Raw genomic sequence first — 22709 nt, 5'->3', positions numbered from 1 at the left:
ATGAATGTCAAGAAATTTTTAGACATCATCGAATTGAAGTTTGTTCCAACCCTTTATTTTTTAAATGCAACTGTAAAGCATCATTTAGGAAACTCCCCTTCACTGTTTGATGAAACTGCTTAAAAACTGAAAAACTCATTCTATGTGGATAATTGTGTATCCAGAGTTTAATGAACTTCATTTTACAGCATAAGCAAAGCCAATAGTGAGTAGAGTCTGTTTTAATCTGTGTGGCTTTGAAAGCAATGTTGCAATGCTTTTGGAGAAACTTCCATATCTAAAGAACAATTATGATCTAAAGGGTATCAAAATTTACAAAAAAAAGCTAATGTGGGGCTTATATAATGACAGTTTAAGATGATGTTGCACTTATTCAGAACCATTGTCATGTGAAATGAAAATAACCTAGAGGTTAATGTTTTCAGTAGTACTAAAGATTTTCAATCCTCTTGGCTTGTTAACTTCAACAACATCGCTTCCAAGATATTATTATAAGATTTCTGGTGGTTAAAAATAACTTGGAACTGCGAATTACTATCAGGTATTGTGAATAAATTCTCAATACGATATAAAAGATGCATATAAATTAAAAATACAACTCAATACATGGCAGTTAATTCATTTACAGAATTGCATGTTTTTGTTGATGCTAGCAAACAGACATATACTGCATGCATTTCTGATTGATTGAAGGTCTAGCTCCTATGCTACATTTGGAGCTGATGGCTTGTAGTATAGGTGCTGGACTTGTAAATAGTAGTTTTGGTCTACCAGATCTTAATACTTTGGTCTTATTCTATTACAACCATTTGGTGAATAAAAGAACTGGAAAACTGACCAGTTTTTGTGACCAAACAAGTTAAAAAAATTTATTTAGCTCAAAACTATTATTTACCTGATGTAAAGTTATTGAACTTTGTTACATTTAAACATAAGGATAATACTTTAAGAGCTAAGATAATTCATTGAAATGATGAAGAATCTTTCCTTTATCTAATATTGTCATCAGAAAAATGTGAATTTACTCATATTTATCTGTTAACAATCAAGTTTGTACATATAAAGAATTGTCATACTCGAATTCAAACAATGCAAAATTTAATATGAGAAAGATTTTGAAAATTAAAGCTAGGAGAACAATTAAGAATATTTTATATAGTTTCATGACATGTAAGCATTTCAAAGTTAAATCTATGTCAAGTAAACCAACCCCTTTGCCATCTGAACGAGTTACAGATTGTACAGCTTTTGAAGTCGTATAAAATGATTTGACCAGACCTTTGTTTTTGAAAACTGGGGAAACGGTATGAATAGTATTTTTCATTTTGCAGTATTTCCAGTCATTCATATGGAGCTGGTAAATTCTTTTCTTCTAATGCATTGATGCCTAGGTGGTTTATCATGAAACAAGGAAGTTCAAGCACAAAATTTCAGAAAGACAAATTTCAGAAAGACATTTAATAAGCTTTCTAAAATTTCTACAGAGAGCTTAATAATAAATAACATAAAATAATTTGGAAATTTATACCACCTACTGCAGCTTGGTGGAGAGGCTGGCAGGTAAGGTTGTTTTTCATTGTAAAAAAATTGTTAAAACAAACTTTAGGTAAATCTGTATTGAATAAGAAAAAACTGAATACTGTGATCTATGACCGTGAATCGATCATTAATTGTAGACCACTATATCATAGACCATATATATCAGAAGATCCACAAGAATTGATTCCTCTTACACCTGTTATGTTTCTTATGGGAAACCACTGTTTCCGTGTAAGGGATATTGACGAACTGGATTCCTAAAAATTGAATAAAAAATCAAGATGCCGAAGAAGACATTTTAATGATTTAAGAATACATTTTAGAAAAGAATATCTTATTTTCAGAAACATCATGTGAACTAGAAATTGGTGAGATACACTGGTGGGCTATTGCTAAGGATAGATCACAAACGACTAAATAGCATGTAGAAAAGTGAGTGTGGTTGGATGCCAAGTGAAATAAAATAACACAATACTAAGACATAACAATAAAGATAATTTTTTGTGCTTAGAAATCCAGAAACATAAAATGATTCTAAAAGTGTTCAAGGGACAAAATGGTCATTTTGTGCTGAATACATAAAAGTGAAAAAATGCAATTATTGTCCACAGACATTCTGACATAAAATGTCATTATGGTATATGGCAACCATGAAAATTGATTCAAGATTCCACATATTGTGTCATGCTCTGCAGAATATAGTTCGGTAATTTATCCCATTCCTCAATCTGTGTTCGGATGAGGGTATCCTTGTTCTAGAAGGCATTGTCGACTAGCAAGACTCCTCCCCAAAGCATTTCAGACATTTTCACTGGGATTCAGAACATGCTTGCCATATGAAACACTGAATATTCCTCGCTCTTTAGATACTCTTCTACAGTGACTGCTCGATAACATAGTGCGTTGTCATCCACAAAAAGAAATTTATCACTGGCAGCACCACAGAACATGCAAGCATTAGGCAGCACAACATCATTAATGTATCGTTGGCAGTCATATTCCAGACTGGAAGCATACAGAATGATGTATGGCCCTTTATCCTGATCCCAGCTCATACCATGAAAATACATGTATGTTATGGATCCCTTTCCTGTATGTTTGCTGGAATACATGCAATACCAGTCTCATGCCAAATCAAATGGCATCTACAATCCGACTTGAACCCATTTTCATCTGAGAACAGTACACATGCCCAGTTGTCTTCCCTCCAACTATGAAGCTGACAACACTATTGCAAACAAGAGGAATGATAACATCTAGACCAGGGGTCTCCAAACTTTTAGACCCTGAGAGCATATTGTAGAGAGAGTATCTGTTGGAGAGTGGGCACCATTTACTTTTTCAAGGTGAAATTAGAGTTTGATAAGAGTTAAAAATACATGCACATAAAAAATCTGTTGGACGGTAGGCACCATTTACTTTTTCAAGGTGAATTTATAGTTGGATAGAGTTAATAATACCTGCATAAAAAAAAAGGGATCAGTCACATTTCCCTTTGTGCTGGTATCTGTGTTGGACACAATTTCTATTTTATTAAAAAAGAGAAAACTTTCCCATAGAATTTTATTGAAAATTGGAACATTTTTATTGTGATTGCAGAGTGGTGGGCACAAACTAAATGATCGGTGGGCACAATGGTACCCACAGGCATAGGGCTGGGAACCCTTGATCTAGACAACATATAGCAGGATAGAGTGCATACAGTCCTCTGCATACAGATACAGTGCATACAGATATAACAGGATAGCGTGCATACAGTCCTCCTTGACGCGAATGTATGGCTAAAGTTTTTCGAGAGATTCGCTTGCCAGTAGCAGCAAGTAACTTTTTTGCTACCTCAGTAGCTGTGTTAGTAGTGTAAATATATGTGTTTCTGGAGTTTCAGTAAAGTGTTTTCATGTTTTCTGAAATAATTTTTGTCTTCCTGGGCTTAACAAAATACTCTGCATCATGCAAATGCAAATACATAAATTAAATTTTGGCTTTTCATTCTCAACACAGAGAGACTTCTTTTTAATTCAAAATCAGATAGTTCAAAATTTTGATTAATTGAAACAAAAGGTAAATTTCCAAAATCTCAGTTAACAAAAGTAACTGAGTTTCTTCCATATTATATTATAAAAATTTCAAAAAAACATGAAGCCTCTACTTTTCACTCTGTTTTGTATTGATTAAAACAGTGGCTGACCTTTAAGTCTCATAACACGCATCTCAACATTTCAAATTAAATATATGCTTATAAAATTTAGTTTCTATTCTCTGCATCATACTTGTGCCAATTTAATATTTTCTATATATTTTAATCAAATACTATATCAGAAAAGCAAACTAGTTTATCTTTCAAATCTGAATATTTCACAGAAAAAAAGATTTTTAAAGATTATTTACATGCTATTCTGTATACCTAAAATTTGACAAACTCTATGGAACACAACAAGCATAGACTTCAAATTCATAGGTGAATGTTAATATAATAATTAAAAGTATGAACATTGCTACTATATTATGCATGTTTAATTAAGTGCATGGCCAATTAAAAAAAGCTATGACACACTCACTTAAAATTTAATTATTCTTCTCACTAATTATCTCAGCATACCACATGGCTTCCATTCTATTCAGACCACAACCCTCTATAGAATCATAACTGCTTCTAGACCTCTCATCTTCCAGCCATGATCTTAAATCCTTTTTGAAAAGTTATTGCATGACACAATATAAAAAATCATACACTGGAAAATATAATTCCACATGGGAAATTCTAAATTCTAAACCCTTGAAACGAAACTGAAAGTGAGTAAAAAATATGCACTGTGATCAAAATGAAAGTCAGTAAAACATAGGCATTGTGGCCGACTGAAGTCAGAAATAGCAATTAAATACAGGTAAAAAGAATACTTTGTCTACCTATCTGAAAAAAGTAAAACTTCATCCGGCAATCACATATACAGTAAAATTTTTCACAGAAGAAAATTTATGAAAACAGCAGCAAAAAAAAAATTACAATAAGCTTTATGGTTATGTTAAAGAAAGAAACTAGATAACGAATCTACACAGGCAGCTACAGTAAATACAGCAGCATTTTGATAATTCATACATTTTGATAATTCATACAGCATTTTGGTAGTTAGATTTCAAATATAGTGAAAATTGGCTTCATATTTCAACCTTGATCCATTCCCTGGGTGTTCTCCACCAAAAATGGGACGTAGCTTTCTTTTTTTCATGAAATAGCTAAATAACTGATTTGTTTAGCCATAAATTCCAATGAATTCTTACCTCCAGCTACTCGCTTACAATTCAGACTTCATCACATATTTCATACAATGTATATAAAATAGCATGAGATAAAAGTGATATAATGTAGAGAGTGAAATCTGCACCAGAATCACTAAAAGCTGTCTGAATTAACTTTTATTCTGTCACCAAATGATGTGGTCTGCATAGGTAAAACAGGTTTGTTTCATACATTTCTTAATAAAATTCTGACTTTTAAAAGCAAAGAATGTGTAAACAATAAAGCCAGTAGGAGAAAAAAGATCATTTTGATGGCAGTCGCCAATATGGATGGAAGACACAAGTTTAAATTTTTAATTTTTGGTATTTAATTTTTGGTAAGTATGAAAACCATGATGCATAAAGCATAACAGGCATAAAAATAATGCCTGTTGATTATATATCAAATACTAAAGTCTCCATAGATATGAAATTCAGGCTAGTAAACAGAATTGGATAAATAGTTTCCTGGCGATAATGTACCACAGTAACTACCAAAACTAAATTGTATATGTACAGTAAACTATCAGAACTAAATTCTATAATGCTGAATATTTGCAACATAAAACTATTGCTAAATTGTAACCTAAGATCACAGTATAATTCAAGAACTGAAATTTTATTATTCTAAGAGACTCTTGGAACAGACTTTATTTTTGATAGATCAATGAAAGTTATAACTCTGTCATAACTTTCATTGATAACAGAGTTATCTGTTGTCAATGAAATCTGTTATCAGTTGCCAATCGTTAGTATGCCACATGAGATGGTCTGAAATTTAAAACAATAGCCGAATATTTTCATGAATTAAATGTATTTTTACTTATGGTTTGTATAGATAATAAAAGTGAAAAACTACAGAAAAAATCGAATTTTCTAACTTCTGTGAAATACTCAGAAGTAAAAATACTACATTTACAATTAGATCTTAAATGATAAATGTTTAGATGTTTATAGAGTTAAATCATATATTATCAAAATGTTTTCCCAAAAATGTGTGCTATAAGCTAGAACCAATCTTGAAAAACAGTTTGCACTTCAATAGGAAAACAGTTGTGCAATCAGTTGAGTGTTTATGCAAGTTCATATTTAACAGCTTTCATCAGACAAATAACAACAGTTGCCAGTTTCAAATGAAAAGGCCTCAAGATATGGTTCATGATCAGTTCTTTTACAATACTGTAGATATTCATGTAAATACTTGCCAATAAGTTAAGCACTGTTTGTTTATTCTCTCATAAATTCTATGAGGGGTGGATCCAAAAAAAGGTTACAAGGGTAATAAAAAATTTATTTATGAACAATAAACAGAAAATACAAGAGGGAATTAGCAAGCCTACTTTTCTATCTAATCACAAAATCTATTTAAGCATTTATCTGAACGCAGGACAATTTGTTTAACCCGGCTTGATAGAAATGAAGTCTCGGCCTATAAATATTTGAAGAGAACCTCATACCAGATTTGGAAAGAATTTTTTAGAAAAATGTTTCTTTAATTTCAGAAAAAGGAAATAATTACTGGGTTCTAAACCTGGACTAAATGGGGATGACTCCAGACTTCCTACATTTGCAGCAATTTTTTAGTTTGGTGAGCAATATGGCGCTGGGCATTATCATGCAGGAGAAGAACACCATCAATGACAAGGTGCTTCCATCGAATGGCTTCATGAAACCTTATCAAAGTAACACAATAATGATTGGTAGTAATGGTATGAGCATGCTCAAGTTACTCGATCAGGATAAAGAATCACGGCTCGCACCTCCAAGCAAGATCACTTTTCTAAATGTCTTGCCATTTCAATTGCTCTCACGTGTCTGCGAACATATTCTACCTACCCGCACAACTGCTGCTAGATAACTAGTGCCATCTGTCTATACTATATTAAAGTATTCCGTTCACAATAATTACTTTTCAAATGCTGATGCTTGTAACCTTTCTTTGGGGGGAGGAAATCCACCTACACACTTAAAATTGTGATAATTCAAGTTGAGGGTAGTTCTAGGAGTTCAAATTAACAAAATTTAATTCTGTACAGTTTTAAAAAATAACAATAAATAAGTAAATAAACATCAACTAAACCAAATTATTTATTAAATTACAAAACTGAATTTTTTTTTCAGTTTGATAAGAAAATAATATGTAATATTTGTATAAAAAATACCTGAAATATAAAAAGTTTAAATTATTAAAAACAAAGAAAGAAAAAATATCATCAAAGAATACTTTACAAGATGCATAAAAAACAAAAAATAACTCAGCTTTATCCAAAAGAAATTGCATAATTCTTAAACCTTAAGTACATACATGCATTTCAAAACATTAGAACAAGCAAGAACATTTACCCCAAATAAAAATAGCAGAACAATTTAACAAAAAAAAAAAGTTTTGTTAACTACTATAGAATTTTGTTTAAATATTTAGATTGAAAATCTCTGATAAATGTTCAGTATTTAGATGAAAAATTTAGTCGGTTTCAATGAAATAGTACATTTGTCTAAACTTTTCATATAACATTTCTCTTTTTTTCTTACAATTTCTATGTGGATTCTTTCAAAACACTTGTATAATTCAAAATTACACATACTTGAGCATAAATATGTACTTCACTACATGCAAAAGTAAGTTGAAAAATGTTATGGTATTTGGCTTATTACAATTCATATTGAAAAATGCTGAGCATTGAATAAAAATGTCCCTGCACCAATAAATCAGCTCCCTTTCAAATAATATTCTTGAAAAGATAAAATGACTCTGAAATATTTTTCATTTACACTACCTGGTAAATGACCTTGAATTTGGAAAGGGTACAAATCTCCCATAAAATACTTTCATGCATTTGGCTCATTAGCTTATATAGACATTACAAGCATAACAAAGTGCAGCCTCTGTCAAAGTCTGAATTATTGTAGATTGGGCATTAAAAATGAAAGACAAAGTCTGAATTACTGCAAGTCGGGCATTAAAAATGAAAGACTATTTAATCAACATAGTTACTGAAACCTTAAAAAGTTATTGAATCGTTTCAACCCACAAAAGCAAAAATGGTGTTAACTCTTTCGCATCGAAGTCGTCCCAAACGCCAGACATCGGCTGGATGCCCGAAACGCCTGAATAATTTCCTACCCAGTGCTTTTCCCCATCACGTTACTGCATTACTCATTGCTTTCAGGTGTTGTTAAATCACGTGTCAATCATTCTTTTGAAGCTACTAAAAGTAGCTTCCTTGTTTCCTTGATTCCTTCCTTTCCTGTCAGTGTTTAGCTTTTGATGCCCAAAGTTGAAATCCCGTTCCCAGTGGGAACTTCACACAGTGTCAAAGCGTCAAAGAAAGAAGTTCTCGCTTTACTTAAGTAAGGCTATTGTTAGTGCTGTAGTATTCAGATTGTCATGGGAGAACGAAAAGCATTCCAGGAGAAATTCTTAGATACGGACGTTTTCGGTGTTTGGGAAATTGAGATTTTGCCCTCTCTCGATGCGAAAGAGTTAAATGTATTATCAGGTTCAATTGTTCCTTCTTACCTTCTTCGGGAACATGCAAGGACCTGACTCGGAACAGAGAGCTTACTAAAGCTATGTTCACTAATTGTGGGAAGTAGACAGGATACACAAGAAGGGTATATAAAACCCTTTATTTTCTCTATTTACAAAAACTTTCGTACTTCGGAATACACAGACCCGCTACTCGGGGTCTAACGTAAAAATATAAAAATAGAACTAAACTCTAATTTAACTTTAAAATAATAAACTTGGAAGATTGGCCTTATATTAACAGGAAGCGTATGTAGTACAGAGAACTGTGAACACTACAATACGTTTACAATTTATCAAGAGGATTAAAACCTCTGGCCTGGAAGGCAACAAGCAACTGCGTAAAACTTCTAAGGTAAGCGGCCTGCTTCGACTCACTGCTTCCTCTCTCTCGCTTGGCAAAAAGCCACAACTTAAATACTTGGCGTTCGCCAGACAAACTTTGCATAAAAACCTTAACGCTTATAATTCTGGCCGGAAGTAGAAAATAAGAAGTGATAGCAAAGATTTAAAATAAAATAAACGTTAGTAAAACTTAAGATCCTTACAGTATGTTTGGTTTAAAAAAAAAAATTTCAACTTATAACTCTTGCAAGATTTGAGATGATTCATTTGCGTTCAATGAAGAAATTGGAAATCAATTTGAAGACAGGAAAGGCAAAACTGAAAGTCTATGAAGTACCAATAATTGCAAATATCTCAAACTGGAACAGCAGAGATTGCAGGAGGAAAATTCACAAATTAATGTCCACCCACCTCCCAAAAAACCTAAATTATGATCCTCAAATCAAAATAAATTTAACTTTTTGTAATTTTATATTATAACATATTGAGACTCATCATATGAGACCAGGATTTATTTTTACAACCACCACGTTTTATTGTCAAAAGTGAGGAAAATACAGTTTGTCCTTTACAAAAAAACAATGCATGGATTACATATTTAAGTGGTTTCTAATGAAACCATGAACTTTATAAAGCCTTATAAGCAGCATTAGGTTTTTAAAATTAAACTGATAGAATTGTGCTTACACATTTCAAACTAAATACAGTACAAAGTCCGGAATGTCCAGACCTTTGGACAGCAATCTTCTTTCTTTTTTTTTTTTTTTTTTTTTTTTTTTTTTTAATTTTTGTTTGCCTTACACATGCACATTTAGTTTTTTTTTTTTTTTTTTTTTTTTTTCTTCACAATAAAAACAAGAAGTCCCAGTTCTTGATTTTAATTTAGCATTGAATAAAATACCTCCATACTGAAGAAATAATCATTTATTAGCATAAATCTGTATGATCAATAAGTTGTTTCTGCAGCCACATGTTTGCTTTGCATACATCTCAAACCAAAACATTTTACATCAATACATCATTGATTTTACATAAGTGATGCCACCCTGGGATCATTATTTTTATTTTTTGCTTTCATCATTGTATGACTATCAATTCATGGCAGCTTGAGAAATGACTCATGATGTCTAAACTATTTTTTAAATATAACTAATTGAATACCAAACAATTTTTATCTTCACATTATGCTTTGGGATATTTACAGACTTCAGCTAACTCCAAAGTGGTGAGTGTGTTAACGAGGATAAATTTAACAGATATTCCTCTCCATATGCCAATAATAATAATAATGATACTCATATGCTAAATGATTATATTTAGTGCTTTAGAATTAAGAGCTGATTTGCTATTCAGATAAGCCCAGGATCAACGCCAGAGTTGGTGTGACAGAATTTATGAAATTTTACTTAATTTTTACTTAAAATTTTTAGAATTTACAAAAGTACTGAAAAAGAAAACTAAAGAATGGCAAAATCTGTAGGATTTATTAAGTTACTGAGATGCAAAATTTAGGAGCAGGAAAATATTTAGAGTTTAGGAAGACATTTGGCAGTAGAACTTGAGAAACCCACAGAAACTACACCAGCTGCAAAATGTCTAGGGCTGTATAAGCCTTAAGAATACATGGGAATCTATATATTCAGGACACAGATCAGGCTTAAGCATGTGTAGGAAATAGGCATAAGAATAATAAATAATTAATCTAATTCAGGTTTATCTTTGTTAGTATGCAATAGAAGCAACACAAAATTTAGTTGCTAATTTAATGATACATTGCCAACAGTATATAGCGGATGCTAGTTGAGCCTTATGATGATAACCATGAATTTGAACGTTTTCACATATCACAAACAAATAGTGAAATTTTCAAATTAATGGAATTTGTCAAGAAATGTGGAGAAGTAGTAATAAATGAAGATAATATAACAGAAGTTTTTCATTGCAATGGCAATGCCCCAATATTCAATCAATTAATATATGGCAAAATTAGTAGTATGGTTCTCAATTGAGAAACTACTTCGACTGATTATGAAGAAAGTGACAGAGAAATTACTGAGAACAACAAAAAAAAAAAAAAAAAAAAAAAATCAATTGACAATTTAGTCGCAATTCTCAACACAGAAATACAAGATTTAAACAGTGGAACTTAACAAATTATGTGCATCTATAAAATTAAGAAAGTACCTTTACCAAAAAACATAGCAACTGAAGGCACTTATATAGCACTTATATAGCACTTATACTGAAGGAAACAAGCAAACAAATAAACATTGAGCTTTTTAAAATACATATATAAATTTTGATTCCCTTAATATCATAAATGCTTCATTATTTCACATACCACTGTTTCATAATTTTAATTTTATAATTTGTACATATCATCTCATTTGATTTAAACTGAGGATCTAATATCACGAAAAATCCCAAATCCAGAATCCCTGAAGTCCGGATATGTCCGGATATTGGACTTTCTACTCTATTTCCTGTGAATTTATACTGATGATTTAGTTATAGTTGATTTTATCAATGGTAACTACTATCTGCATCAGAAAACTTACATAGCAAGACTTGAGAGATAACCCTAAAAGTCTAATACTTTTTACAGATGGGTTAAAATTGAACACTTAAGTTAAATTGCAGAAAGTTTAAGTTAAATTGCAGAAAATGAAAGAATAATATTCTTACAATATTCAGTATTGTTCCTAGTACTGACTTGGAAATTAGATATTTAAAGAAAGATCTGTAAAGAAGATCCAGTATATATGAAAGCAAAGTATATATGAAATTTTCAAAGAAAATCCAGAGTATACATATCCCCCTCCAAAGAAAAAAAATAGATTTCATACAGAAAAGTTCCAGACTATGCTTTTCACTTACCTACCTCAGTTCTAAAATATGCAAAAACATGGTTACTCCCCACCAGTGTGATTTAGATACCCATCACTGAAACATTCAGCTTGAAATGCACTCATTTTCTAGTAGTCAGCTGTTCAGTCAACAGTAAAAAATATTTTTTCCCCTCTCCTCCTCCCCCCATGGGATTGGGAATGATGTCAGGAAGTAATGTTTTACTATTTACAATTATTAATTGCAGCTCATATTTCAAATTATACATTTCAATACAAAAGGGTATGAAATTTTATTTTCAACTTATGATGAATTAACTATCAACTTATTTAGATGCAAACTGAAGATGTAACTTAACTAACAGATACTTTATTAATGGTTTTATAATATATTTAGCCAATGTGTCTTTCATGTAGAAATCATGTAAACAAAAGTGTATTGCATTAAGATCTGTGAAGTTAAGAATATTTCTACTAATGAACTAAACCTATTAACTAAAATGAAACCAAACACTCCATGGGAAAAAAAATGGAACAATTGGATGAATTCTTTCAATGAATAAGTCTGGGTGTAGTCCAGATGAATATACAAAAATAACATTTTGTAATACACATGCAAGAGATGCTGACAAAATACAAGCTTTACTTCAGATTAACTGTACTAAAAAACACGTTCAATGCATTTCAAGGGCTGATGGACATGTGCCACCAAAAAAATGAAGATTAACTTTGGGGATATTTTTCCACTTCAGGACAACATAAACCAAACATTTTTCTCTAGAAAGATATATGCATCAATTCAGTACTTCCACAGTATGAAAATATACTTCTGTCACCAGTTCATTTTGACTGCTGCAAAATTTCACTAATTATAAATATATATATATATCTATTTCAATAAACAAAGAACAAAACAGAATGATATATTTTAAAAACTTCTAAAACAAAAATGCTGTTATAAGAGATAAGGGCAACACATTTGATACTGGTGCATATATCTTTCATTAGAAAACTGCTGTTTGTCTGCACATGTTGTCCTATAACAGAAAAGATCTAATTTTTGTTCTTACAAGACAGAAAAGGCTTTAGTGTTTAAGAAGTTAAAACCATTAATTGTTGATAGATGCTCCAATGACTTAATTGTCACAGAAGTGGTCTAGCTATATGAGCAATTAGCTTTCCTCATGCATAACAAAAATATATATCATACTCAAAGCCAGTGATGGTGATATGGGCCTTAGGTGATATAGGCAACCAGAGCAGCATTTTTTGAATGGTGCTGGCTAAGTTGTTCTGACAAACGACTATAAATAAATGTAATTTTCTCTGAATTATTAATATGTTTAATTCACATGGGATGCCAACTACAGTGAAAACCTACTATTCCCAAAATGCTTCAGCCAGTCCTGGTTGCATGTATAACACAAAAATTTTCCTTATGACATTCTTCATGAAGCCATCTTATGTCAAAATGGTGTAAGAAGTGTAGTAAATCGTGAAACTCAAGTTGCCTGATACAAAAAACTCCGAAAAATTTTACTTCAAAACCTGAACACTTCCATTTCATCACTACTCTGACTGAAATATGATAATGAGCATTGAATGCTCCTCTTACTCTTTTAAAAACTTTGCAAGTCTCTTGGACTTAATCCTTATTCTTGACTAGCTTTAATATAACAACACTACATGATGTGATATACAGCACATTCTGCTTAATGTGACCATGATTAATGTTAACACACGGTTATCGATTCACAGAAGTAACTGCTTATTTGTATACGAAAACATGGAAAATACATCCCTTATTGTGATTAGCAAAGTAGTTAACATAGTCAAACTATTATAAAATATTTTTTTAAATAAAGTTTCTAAATAAGATCAAAATAAATTATAAAAATCAACCAGTGATATCAATATATAAAACATAAAATCTGTACCTTTTTACATAGTTTGTTGTCATGAAGAGTATACGAGCTTCAGCTGACACTACTCCATCAAGCATGTTTAAAAGACCACTGAAGGTTACTCTGTTTAAACCTTCATAAGCAACTTTTGCTACAAGAAATATAAAAAATTATTATATTTTTGAAAATTTGAAATGAGAAATAATTAAATATAATCTTGTAATTTTAAATTTAATTCCAACCAAAAATAAACAATACAAATGGTAATAATTAAAATACATTGCAACTGCATGTCCCTTTAAATTTTTAACATATATTAATATTTACTCACATATTTCTCCTCTTTTACCTACTAATTTTGTTTCTTGAAAATAGACAGAGGGGCGGGGATATAGAATACACTATTTCTAAATAGACAGCTTAAATGATACACATAGCACATTAAAAAAGCATACATACAGACATACTAATATTATTAATTTCAAAAGACTTATCAAATTAAATATTATTATTTTTACTTACATAAAATAATTTCCTATATGTGTGTAAATTTATATTGTTATTATAAATCACAAGTTTCTAAAACATATGCTGTAAAAACTAGAAGTGAAAGTATGCAAGGAGGGAATATGCGAGTAAATACGGTATTTCATTTAAACCACTAAGATTTTTACACATAATAGTGACTAAGATTTATTAATATTGCAGATATCCTCTTAAAATCTACAAATCAGATCCCTATATTTAAATTCAGAATGTCTTTCAAAAATTAAGAATTTAATATTTTAAAATAATTATCAATGTATGTTTCTTATATAAGTTATATTCTGATATTCTATTTGTTACTTAGCATAAATGAACAATATTGTACAGTACAATGTCCATAATCCGGATGTAAATTATCCGGAATGATCTATAATCCGGACCTCAAAGATACAAACTTATGCATGCGCGTAATGAGTTTACCAATGCGCGTTTGATGCGCGCGTCCACTATGCATGTGCGTAAAGCTAGTAAAGCGTTTACCCATGCGCGCTTCCGATAGTGAAGAAAGTAACAGAGAACATTATTGAAAATGAAAAAATTTCGATTGACAAGTTAGTCGGTATTCTTGACACAGCATTTACAGGACTTGAACAGTGGAACTTTGTAACTGAACAAGAAATTATGTCTGTTTATAGAATTAAAGAGAAAGTAATAACACAAAAAACAAAGCAACTTAAACAACTTACATTGATAGAAATGTTTACTAAAGTAAATAAATAAATTTTTAACGTTTTTTTTTTTTTTTTTTTTTTTTTTTTTTTTTTTTTTTTTTTTTTAAATTTTGATACCCTTTAGATCATAATTGCTCTTTATTTCATAAATTACGGTTTCATATTTTTAATTGTATAATTTCTGCATGCCTTCTTACCAGATTTAAATTGATGATCTATAATCCGGAAAAAATCCTAATCCGGAATCGTCGAAGTCCCAACGAGTCCGGTTTACAGACTTTGTACTGTATAAAATATGCTTTAAGAAGTAGCTTAGTTATCATTTGAAAATTGCTCATGAATGCTGGTTACAGAAACGGTCTTACCATTGAGAATACCTGAAGTCATAAAGCAACATGAAATTTAAGACATAATTTACATTTTGCCATAATTTACATACTTACAAAATGTTTGCTTCTGGAAATTGGTTTACAAAGGCTGAACAAACTTGGCAAATTAATATCAGGTCGTGTCATAAGGAATGTCACATATTACACAAAACTTCATAAAACATCTTCTAGCTACATTTAGATAAATTCTAGCTTACAATCATGCATGTACTAATGCATTGCTTAAACAGCCCTTCACGAAAAGGAGAGCCACAAAAGAACACATCGGACAGGTTAAACTTCATGTGTATAAAAAAGGCAACAGAACAGCAAATGCTGTAAAAAATATGGAAGAAGCATATGGTAAAGGTATTTTGAATATTTTTAAGTGTCAACAATGGTTCTGTACATTTCGACAAGATGACCTTAGCTTGAAAGATGCCAGCCACTGTGGATACCCTATTTTTTTTCATAATGATGCATTGAAGCAGGATTTGAAAGAAGTAATTAATATACAACTGCGGAAAACTTGACAAAAGTTATATTTTCATCATGATTTGAAGGAACCTGGAATTGTGTCTATGCTTAACAGGCAGGTTTCACATGAATTACGTGATGCTTATGAATGGGAACATGGGAGCATCTGCACTGCTCTTCATTCACATGATTTTTTTTTCTTTTTTGAACCACTAGTGCCTGGTAATGAAAAGTGACTTTTGGTTTAAAGTTTGCAAATTTTCACTGAAAGAATACAGTTTCCATGAGAATTTGAAATATACTTTCAAGGCCTTTTTCTCCAGTAAATTTGTTGACATTTTTAAGAATGGTGCAAAAAAAAAATATTACAGCATCAGAAGAATGTTATTGAGACATATGAGGAACATATAGTTGACTAAATTAGAATCTTTCTTAATTCTTCCCCCCCCCCCTTTCCTTTTTAAATTTTTCAAAACCTACTTTGAAAGGCAATATTCATGGGATGGCCTGATATTATATTTATACTTTTATCCTGCCAAATTTCGTACAAATAAAAGATTTTTACAAACTAAAAGTTGAAACGGCAGCTTACTATACATGGAACAAATTTATGAAATAAGCTACATAAAAATAATTCCAGAAAACAAAATTTTAAAAATCTTTCAAGCTGCTACAAATAATACAATTTCAAGTAAGTTTTCAGTCAAGATAAGAAATAAATAAACAGAGAATAATAATAAAAATCTTAAGATTCAACAACAGGTGCCTAAAACTGCTGTTTTTCTAAGAAATTAAACACTTTTATAATGTATTAAAAGACAGAAATACATTTCCTATGAATATACACAATGTTAATTGACATACTAGCAGCAGATTCCTCTCTCTTTACAAAAGCAGCATCAATATCTTCAAGCAGAATGATGCTTTGCTGTGGAGCCACACTCATTAAATGTTGCAAACGGTCATCTGATAAACCTCTTTCACTTAAGTTCAAGATACAGATGCTGTATTCTAGTTCGCCAGCTAAAGCAGTTCTAAATTTAAAAAATAAATAAATAAAATGTTCTACATAATGTAACTGAAGATAATGCAATTCATAATTTTTGCAGTTAATATTCACATTTACATTTACATTCATAAATTTTGCAGTTAATATTCACCTTATAAAAGATTATTTATTCTTGTTTTATAACAAAATTTCATCCAGAATTTTACATCTAATGCATCTATCAGTGGAATTATACACAAATCTTTCAAAAACTGAGACTGAAACATTTTTTGGCACATTCAGAATATCTACACCTCCAGCAAGACATTTATTATTGTTTTATAAAAAGTCGTAAAAAATATTTACTCTCATTTTATAACAAAATTTTGCATAGAATTTAACTTGGACGTTTTGCATATTTTTAGAACTATTTCGATAAACAATTTTAAAAAAAATGCGAATATTTTGGAATAAAAATTTCTGACAACTGATCTGAAATGAGAAATACAGTCTGCTACTATTAAATTTATTCCTCTTTCAAAATGTCACATGTAAACAAGCTATGAATTGAAGGATATGTTTTTGTGCTTTCCTATTCCATACTTCAAAAACATTGTGAAATGCATGGTATTTAAATTTCTGAGTGCAAAATAAGCAATACTATTAATTGGAAAGGGAAAAACATCAATCATTACTTCTACATGGAAAAAAAAAAAGACTCCAAACAAATACCAGAAAAAAGTATGTACTATTTCTTAATGTTTCTTAATGTAAGCCACTGGTAACAATAGAAAATCTGTGAAAGCAGAAACCAAGTGAAAAGTCTTTAAATATAATTGTAGCAGCAATACATAAAATAATAACTAAGATTTACCACTTAAAAAAGCTGACACATAACAATTCACCAGTTTCTGCCTAGACATGTGTTTCAACGCAGAACAAATGGTAGAACCTTGTTAAATGTGCAAACTTTCTAAGTGTACAAACCCACTAGCATTGATGAATTCTGAAAAGTAGTGGAAGAGGAATGGCAATCAGTATCCCTGGAAATTTTATAAAAAGCCTTTCTATCATGAAAGTCATGCTGCACAATTATAATTCAGAATATAGGCTATCAGATTGAACATTTAAAAAAAATACTCTTCACATATTTAACATTAATGTTAACACCCTCTGTAATGCATCTTTTATTGGATTTACACTCAAAACTTTCAAAAATTGAGATACAAATATTTTTCAGCACTTTGTAATTATCTACCTTACCCCAGTTATAAGTCACAAAAATGTATTCATGAGGCAAAGCAGCATGTTGCCAAAATAGTTATGTAGCAACCCACAATTTTACTGAAAAATATTAGTGTAGCAACCCAGAAATGTACATAGCACCTTTCTGAGCTGCCACATTAGAATTTATTTTATTAGTGAAGTATTAAGAGTCTGCTATAATCAATACATAATAAGAGTACTGTAATGATTGTGCAATTCTCTGATGTTTTTTAATTGAAAAGAGATCACTCTGCACATGAGAAGAACAACACTGCAAAAAAAAAGGATTTCTTGAAAAAAGTAATTGCTTGATTACTGATGCTTCATGCTTTTCCAATTTTATCGATTGATTGCTCTTATATGGAAGTCTTAGCACCCCACTATTTTGGCAGTGAATTCAAGACCTTTTGATGGGAGTGCAAAGTTTTATGTTGAAGATGTTTTAGGACATCACATCCATCTCAGAATCTAAATGTTCTGAGCTCATGCTCTCAAATGAGCTCAGACTTTCAGTTCTGGGATATTTTTATTTTTTCCCTTGGTATTTCCATTTCTGTGTCCTTCATATCTTTCTTATTCTGCATTTTTCTCAATATGTTTACTGATGCTTGAGAGTGAAGGGCTTTGTGTGGAAGTAAAACTACTACTTGTTCAGAATTAGGTTCTGGCTTGATAGTTAGTGGTGTCCAATTCCTACTGACTTTTTTCATTTGACTACAGAAGAATAAAATTAATTGGTACTGAACTTCTTTTTCCCAGACATGGCAAGACCGAGCATAGGCATAATACTGTTCTTTATTATAGTTAACACACAAAGTGGCAGCACTACAGTTATTACAGTCATAGTCAACCATCAAGGAGTTTGCCCATGATGAATAGTCTTTGTACGTCCAAACCACTAGCAGTTCAAACAGCATAGCAGGTTTGATATACATGGATAAATATGACAATGCAAACATGTTTTTTGGTAAATCTGAAACCTTGAATGTAAGTATATACTATGTCTGATAGAGTTAAGTTGACCTTCTTTGGAAAACTGTATGCTCTTAGCTCAACATACATTTTTATCTTGAAGATCCAGCACAAGTTCTTCTTTGGAAACTGACTTTAGATCTAGTTCAAAGATGGCATCACATCTGAGTGCCGCCTGAGATAATCACTGACCTGACTTTGTTGTAAAAGTCTTACAGTGTTAGTAGTCATCCTGGCAGAAGGGAAAATTTCCTCCGTGTAAAAATATACATATAAATATTACATGGGCATACAAGGCCTGTGTATAAGCATAGATATGTTGATTACAATCATTGTCTTGTACAAGTTACATATGATAGATACATAAAATCATGACAGCTAATGTGTACATTTAAACATTATATGAATTCATATTTACAATACTTTTACTGAGATAATCAAAATTAAACTTGTAATTCATTTATACATTGACTGGATTTTCAATATCATTTAAACTGCTTTACAATATTATTTTTATCAAGTACATACAAACTGGATAGTAATATGCTTACATTACAATAGTTTTGCTCTTACAGTCCTGTTATTATTCTACAGGGTGAGCTATTTTCCTATTGTTGATATTCAGTTGTTTTAGTATTTTGAATTGCTATTAAAATTATGCTGTGAAGATACAATTCTCAAGAGAGGGGGAGAATTTCTTAGTATCTTGCTGAGCAAAGCCTGATTACCTCCTCTATTTTAGTTTTCGTCTGCTTGTTGCTGCGGGTATTCTCCGCCCATTGCGGCCAGTATTCACTGCTTGGCATTTTTAAATGCAGTTTATCGGTTTGTGGGCAGTTGAAGAGGAAGTGATCTGCATCACCTACCGCACCACATTCACACAAATCTGATGCTCGTATGCCGAATCTCTTAAGATAATGTGGGAAGGGACCATAGCCAGTGTAGAATTGAGTTTGTGCTCCACTGTATGTATTAACTGAGCAAGTGACTTTTGGAAAGAACTTGTAGGTTCTCCTCCCTGTGCTTTCCTTTTCCCATCTTTTCTGCCGTTCTTGAAAAGGCTATCGAGCGTGGTTTTTTTTAAATAGGACTGCAGAACACTTACTGTGTTTTCCAATCTACTGGAGTCATTGGCAGCAGATTTCACAAGCAGGTCCGCCGCTTCATTGCCAGTAATACCCACATGAGCTGAAACCCAGATCAGGATAGGTCTGTCATCTGGTGGGATACTTAGAAGAATTTTCTGAATATCTTGCACCAAAGGACTCCTTGTCTTGTGCCCTCGGATGGACTCCAAACTTGAGGCAGAGTCGCTATATATGTTGACCTTTAATCCTAATTGATATTTTGCCAAATTGATGGCTGCTTTAAAGAGATGGCATCACAGGAATAATTCAAAGATCCTTGAGCTGAGATTGAGACTTATATTTGTCCCAAACATGAGATTTTTGTCAGACTGTACATGAATTACTGTTTCAACTAAAAGGTCACCAGATTGCAGATTTTTTTTTTTGGGGGGGGGAGGTCTTGTTGAAGCAAATATTTATTTATAAATTAGAAATGCTGATATTCTCCTCAATTTCTCATCAGTGTTAAGGATAACTATATAAAATGGGGAGATACATAAATACATAAGAGCATACATCATTGGCATTTGCTTCAGTTCTGGTCTTTTTAATGCACATTTGAATTTTGATCAGGTTTATGAATGGGTTTTTTTTTTTTTTTTTTTTTTTTTTTTTAGAAGCTATATTTAAAAATAAAGCAATAATCAGATCCAGCAGCTCCATTCTCCGTGGAGCTTAACAAGAGAACACAGATTCCTACACTACGTACAGTGGAGTCTGTACGCAATCTGAAGCCTCAAAATTAGCTTTCCCGAAAGATTATTCCCAAGCCACTGATATAGGGATTAGTAAACAGCTGACTGACACTAGCAAGGGCAGCTAAGTGCCTTTCATTTGGATGCGTAGGCAGTTTTCTCACCATGGACAAATCACTGGGGCTCCAGGATCATGAAAACCATCTCACCAAGAGGGTGATCTCCTGAAGAGCTAGGATACATCGAGAATGCCACACACACAGAGTACCTGAGGGTCTCTCACCTCCTAAAATTTAGGCCAAGAGCTTTAAATCACCTTGTATACTTTTCTCAATTAAATTTCATTTATTTACAATCAAGTTGTTCAACAGTTATGCCTATATGAAAGTTGTCAAATTATTTAATTAGGCAACAAATATTTCTTTTTGTTTAAATTCCTAATACAAATATATGAAAAAAAAATGATCGAAATAAATATTTGTAACTTAAAATAAAAAGAAAGAAATACAATAAATGTGGGACAAAATTTATGTAGATCATTCATATATCATAAATATTTAAATAAGATACAACTGTTTAAGCATACAAATTCCTATTGATCAAAAATAAATAAATAAAAATATACTTACATGAAACTACTTTTCCCACAGCCAGGTGGCCCATACAGCAAATAACCTCGTCTGTAAGGAATACCTGAAGATCAATACTTAGTTAAAAATCACTAACTTATATTTTATTATAAAAAGATATTTACTCTCTGCACATAAAAAGGTAAGCTAACAATTAACTAAGGAAAATGTTTTATTTCTTCCTTTAATCACTAAATATTGTCTAGTACAAATATATATCACAACATTGTTGTTGGTTGATGAAACATAAGATCTCTTTACTGAGTATCATAAAAGTGTACTGATTGTCAGGGTAAGAAGTCATTTAAAAATTTATTTTATTAGTATTTTAACATTCTTCAGCAATTCTATGGTGCTATTTTATATTATTAGATTGAAAAATAAACTATGGTTCTAATACCTTACAATACAGCAACAGACAACCTATATACAAAATAAAACTGAATCATAGTGATAAAATTTTGAAGAAATTGTACAGGCAATAATTTTCTCCATACATTACTATTTAAAATTTCATTCAGAAAGCCCTTTGAATATCTTCCCCCCCCCCTTTTTTTTTCCTTGTTTGCTTCATTTTCCATTCAAAAACAAACTGCAGAAGGTTTTAAAAGAAAAAAAAGAAAAAAGAAAAAACTTTTAATTTTATTTAATCATACATAATTATCTTTATAAGCTAGTATCAGCAGATATTATTTATGTTTTAAGAATAAAAATAAAATTTTGGACGATTTTATATACATGTGTAATAAATTCCATAGATAACTTGCAATGATGACTTCTTATTACTTCCTTGTACGAAGTAAAAAGGAAGTATTGTAATCGCGAAAAGCTTCAGGCAGCATATTTCAACGAAAATATCCACTTTGACCGCTTTCAAATGCAATTTAACGATGTTTTTGCGTGATATCTATACGTAAGGACAGAATAAAAGACTCGTTTCCTCCAAAAAAACTAAAAAACTGCTTTAAAATGAATTCTGAAGAGAATTTTTCGTGCTGTCTGTACGAACGTATGTACGTACGTACGTGCGTACGTACGTACATATCTCGCATAACTCAAAAATGAGTAGCCTCAGAATGTTGAAATTTTGTATATAAGACTGCTGTAACATGTAGATGTGCACCTTGTATTTTGGTTTCAATCGGCCATGCCAAACGTATATAAATATATTTATAAATATATCCACTCTGTGACCCGGCTCATTGATCTCAGTTTCTTTACTCTTATATGTTTGTAAATTGTACATTTTGTGCTTTAAAAATGGTTGAATTATGTTGTTTTTATCTTCCGGTTAAAGTTTTTATGCCTTTCGTAATTCTGGAAGCAATATTTGTACAATTATCAACAATTTAAAAGCTGTTTAAGTGAGGTTAAGTCTTAATAACATGTGGTTAAGTTTTAAATAACATGGCGGACATATTTGTTTACATTTGAAACAGCAGAATTGTAGATTTGTTGCCAATCTAGAGAGACTAAGCTTCGCAACACAAAAATAATGCCTTCTTTTATTATTGCGAATTAAATCATGCTT

At 31.4% G+C, this 22709-nt stretch overlaps 1 protein-coding gene across 1 annotated transcript in view; it reads right to left on the bottom strand.

Annotated features, from left to right (window-relative positions):
- Bcs1 (mitochondrial chaperone BCS1) overlaps nucleotides 1-22709 on the bottom strand; it is a 49480-nt gene that overhangs the window by 5412 nt on the left and 21359 nt on the right. Inside the window, exons 5-7 of the mRNA XM_035365671.2 lie at nucleotides 21179-21242; nucleotides 16366-16535; nucleotides 13473-13590 (exon numbers count right to left, since the gene is read on the bottom strand). Coding sequence (XP_035221562.1) covers nucleotides 13473-13590; nucleotides 16366-16535; nucleotides 21179-21242 — 352 coding nt within the window. The remainder of the gene's footprint in view (nucleotides 1-13472; nucleotides 13591-16365; nucleotides 16536-21178; nucleotides 21243-22709) is intronic.

This window comes from Stegodyphus dumicola, chromosome 3 (genome assembly GCF_044657685.1).
Source record: "Stegodyphus dumicola isolate Sdum_Otavi_A_Nest chromosome 3, ASM4465768v1".
NCBI lineage: Eukaryota > Metazoa > Arthropoda > Arachnida > Araneae > Eresidae > Stegodyphus > Stegodyphus dumicola.
The sequence above is the reverse complement of the archived record's forward strand: the minus strand, read 5'-3'. Positions and strand labels throughout refer to the sequence as shown.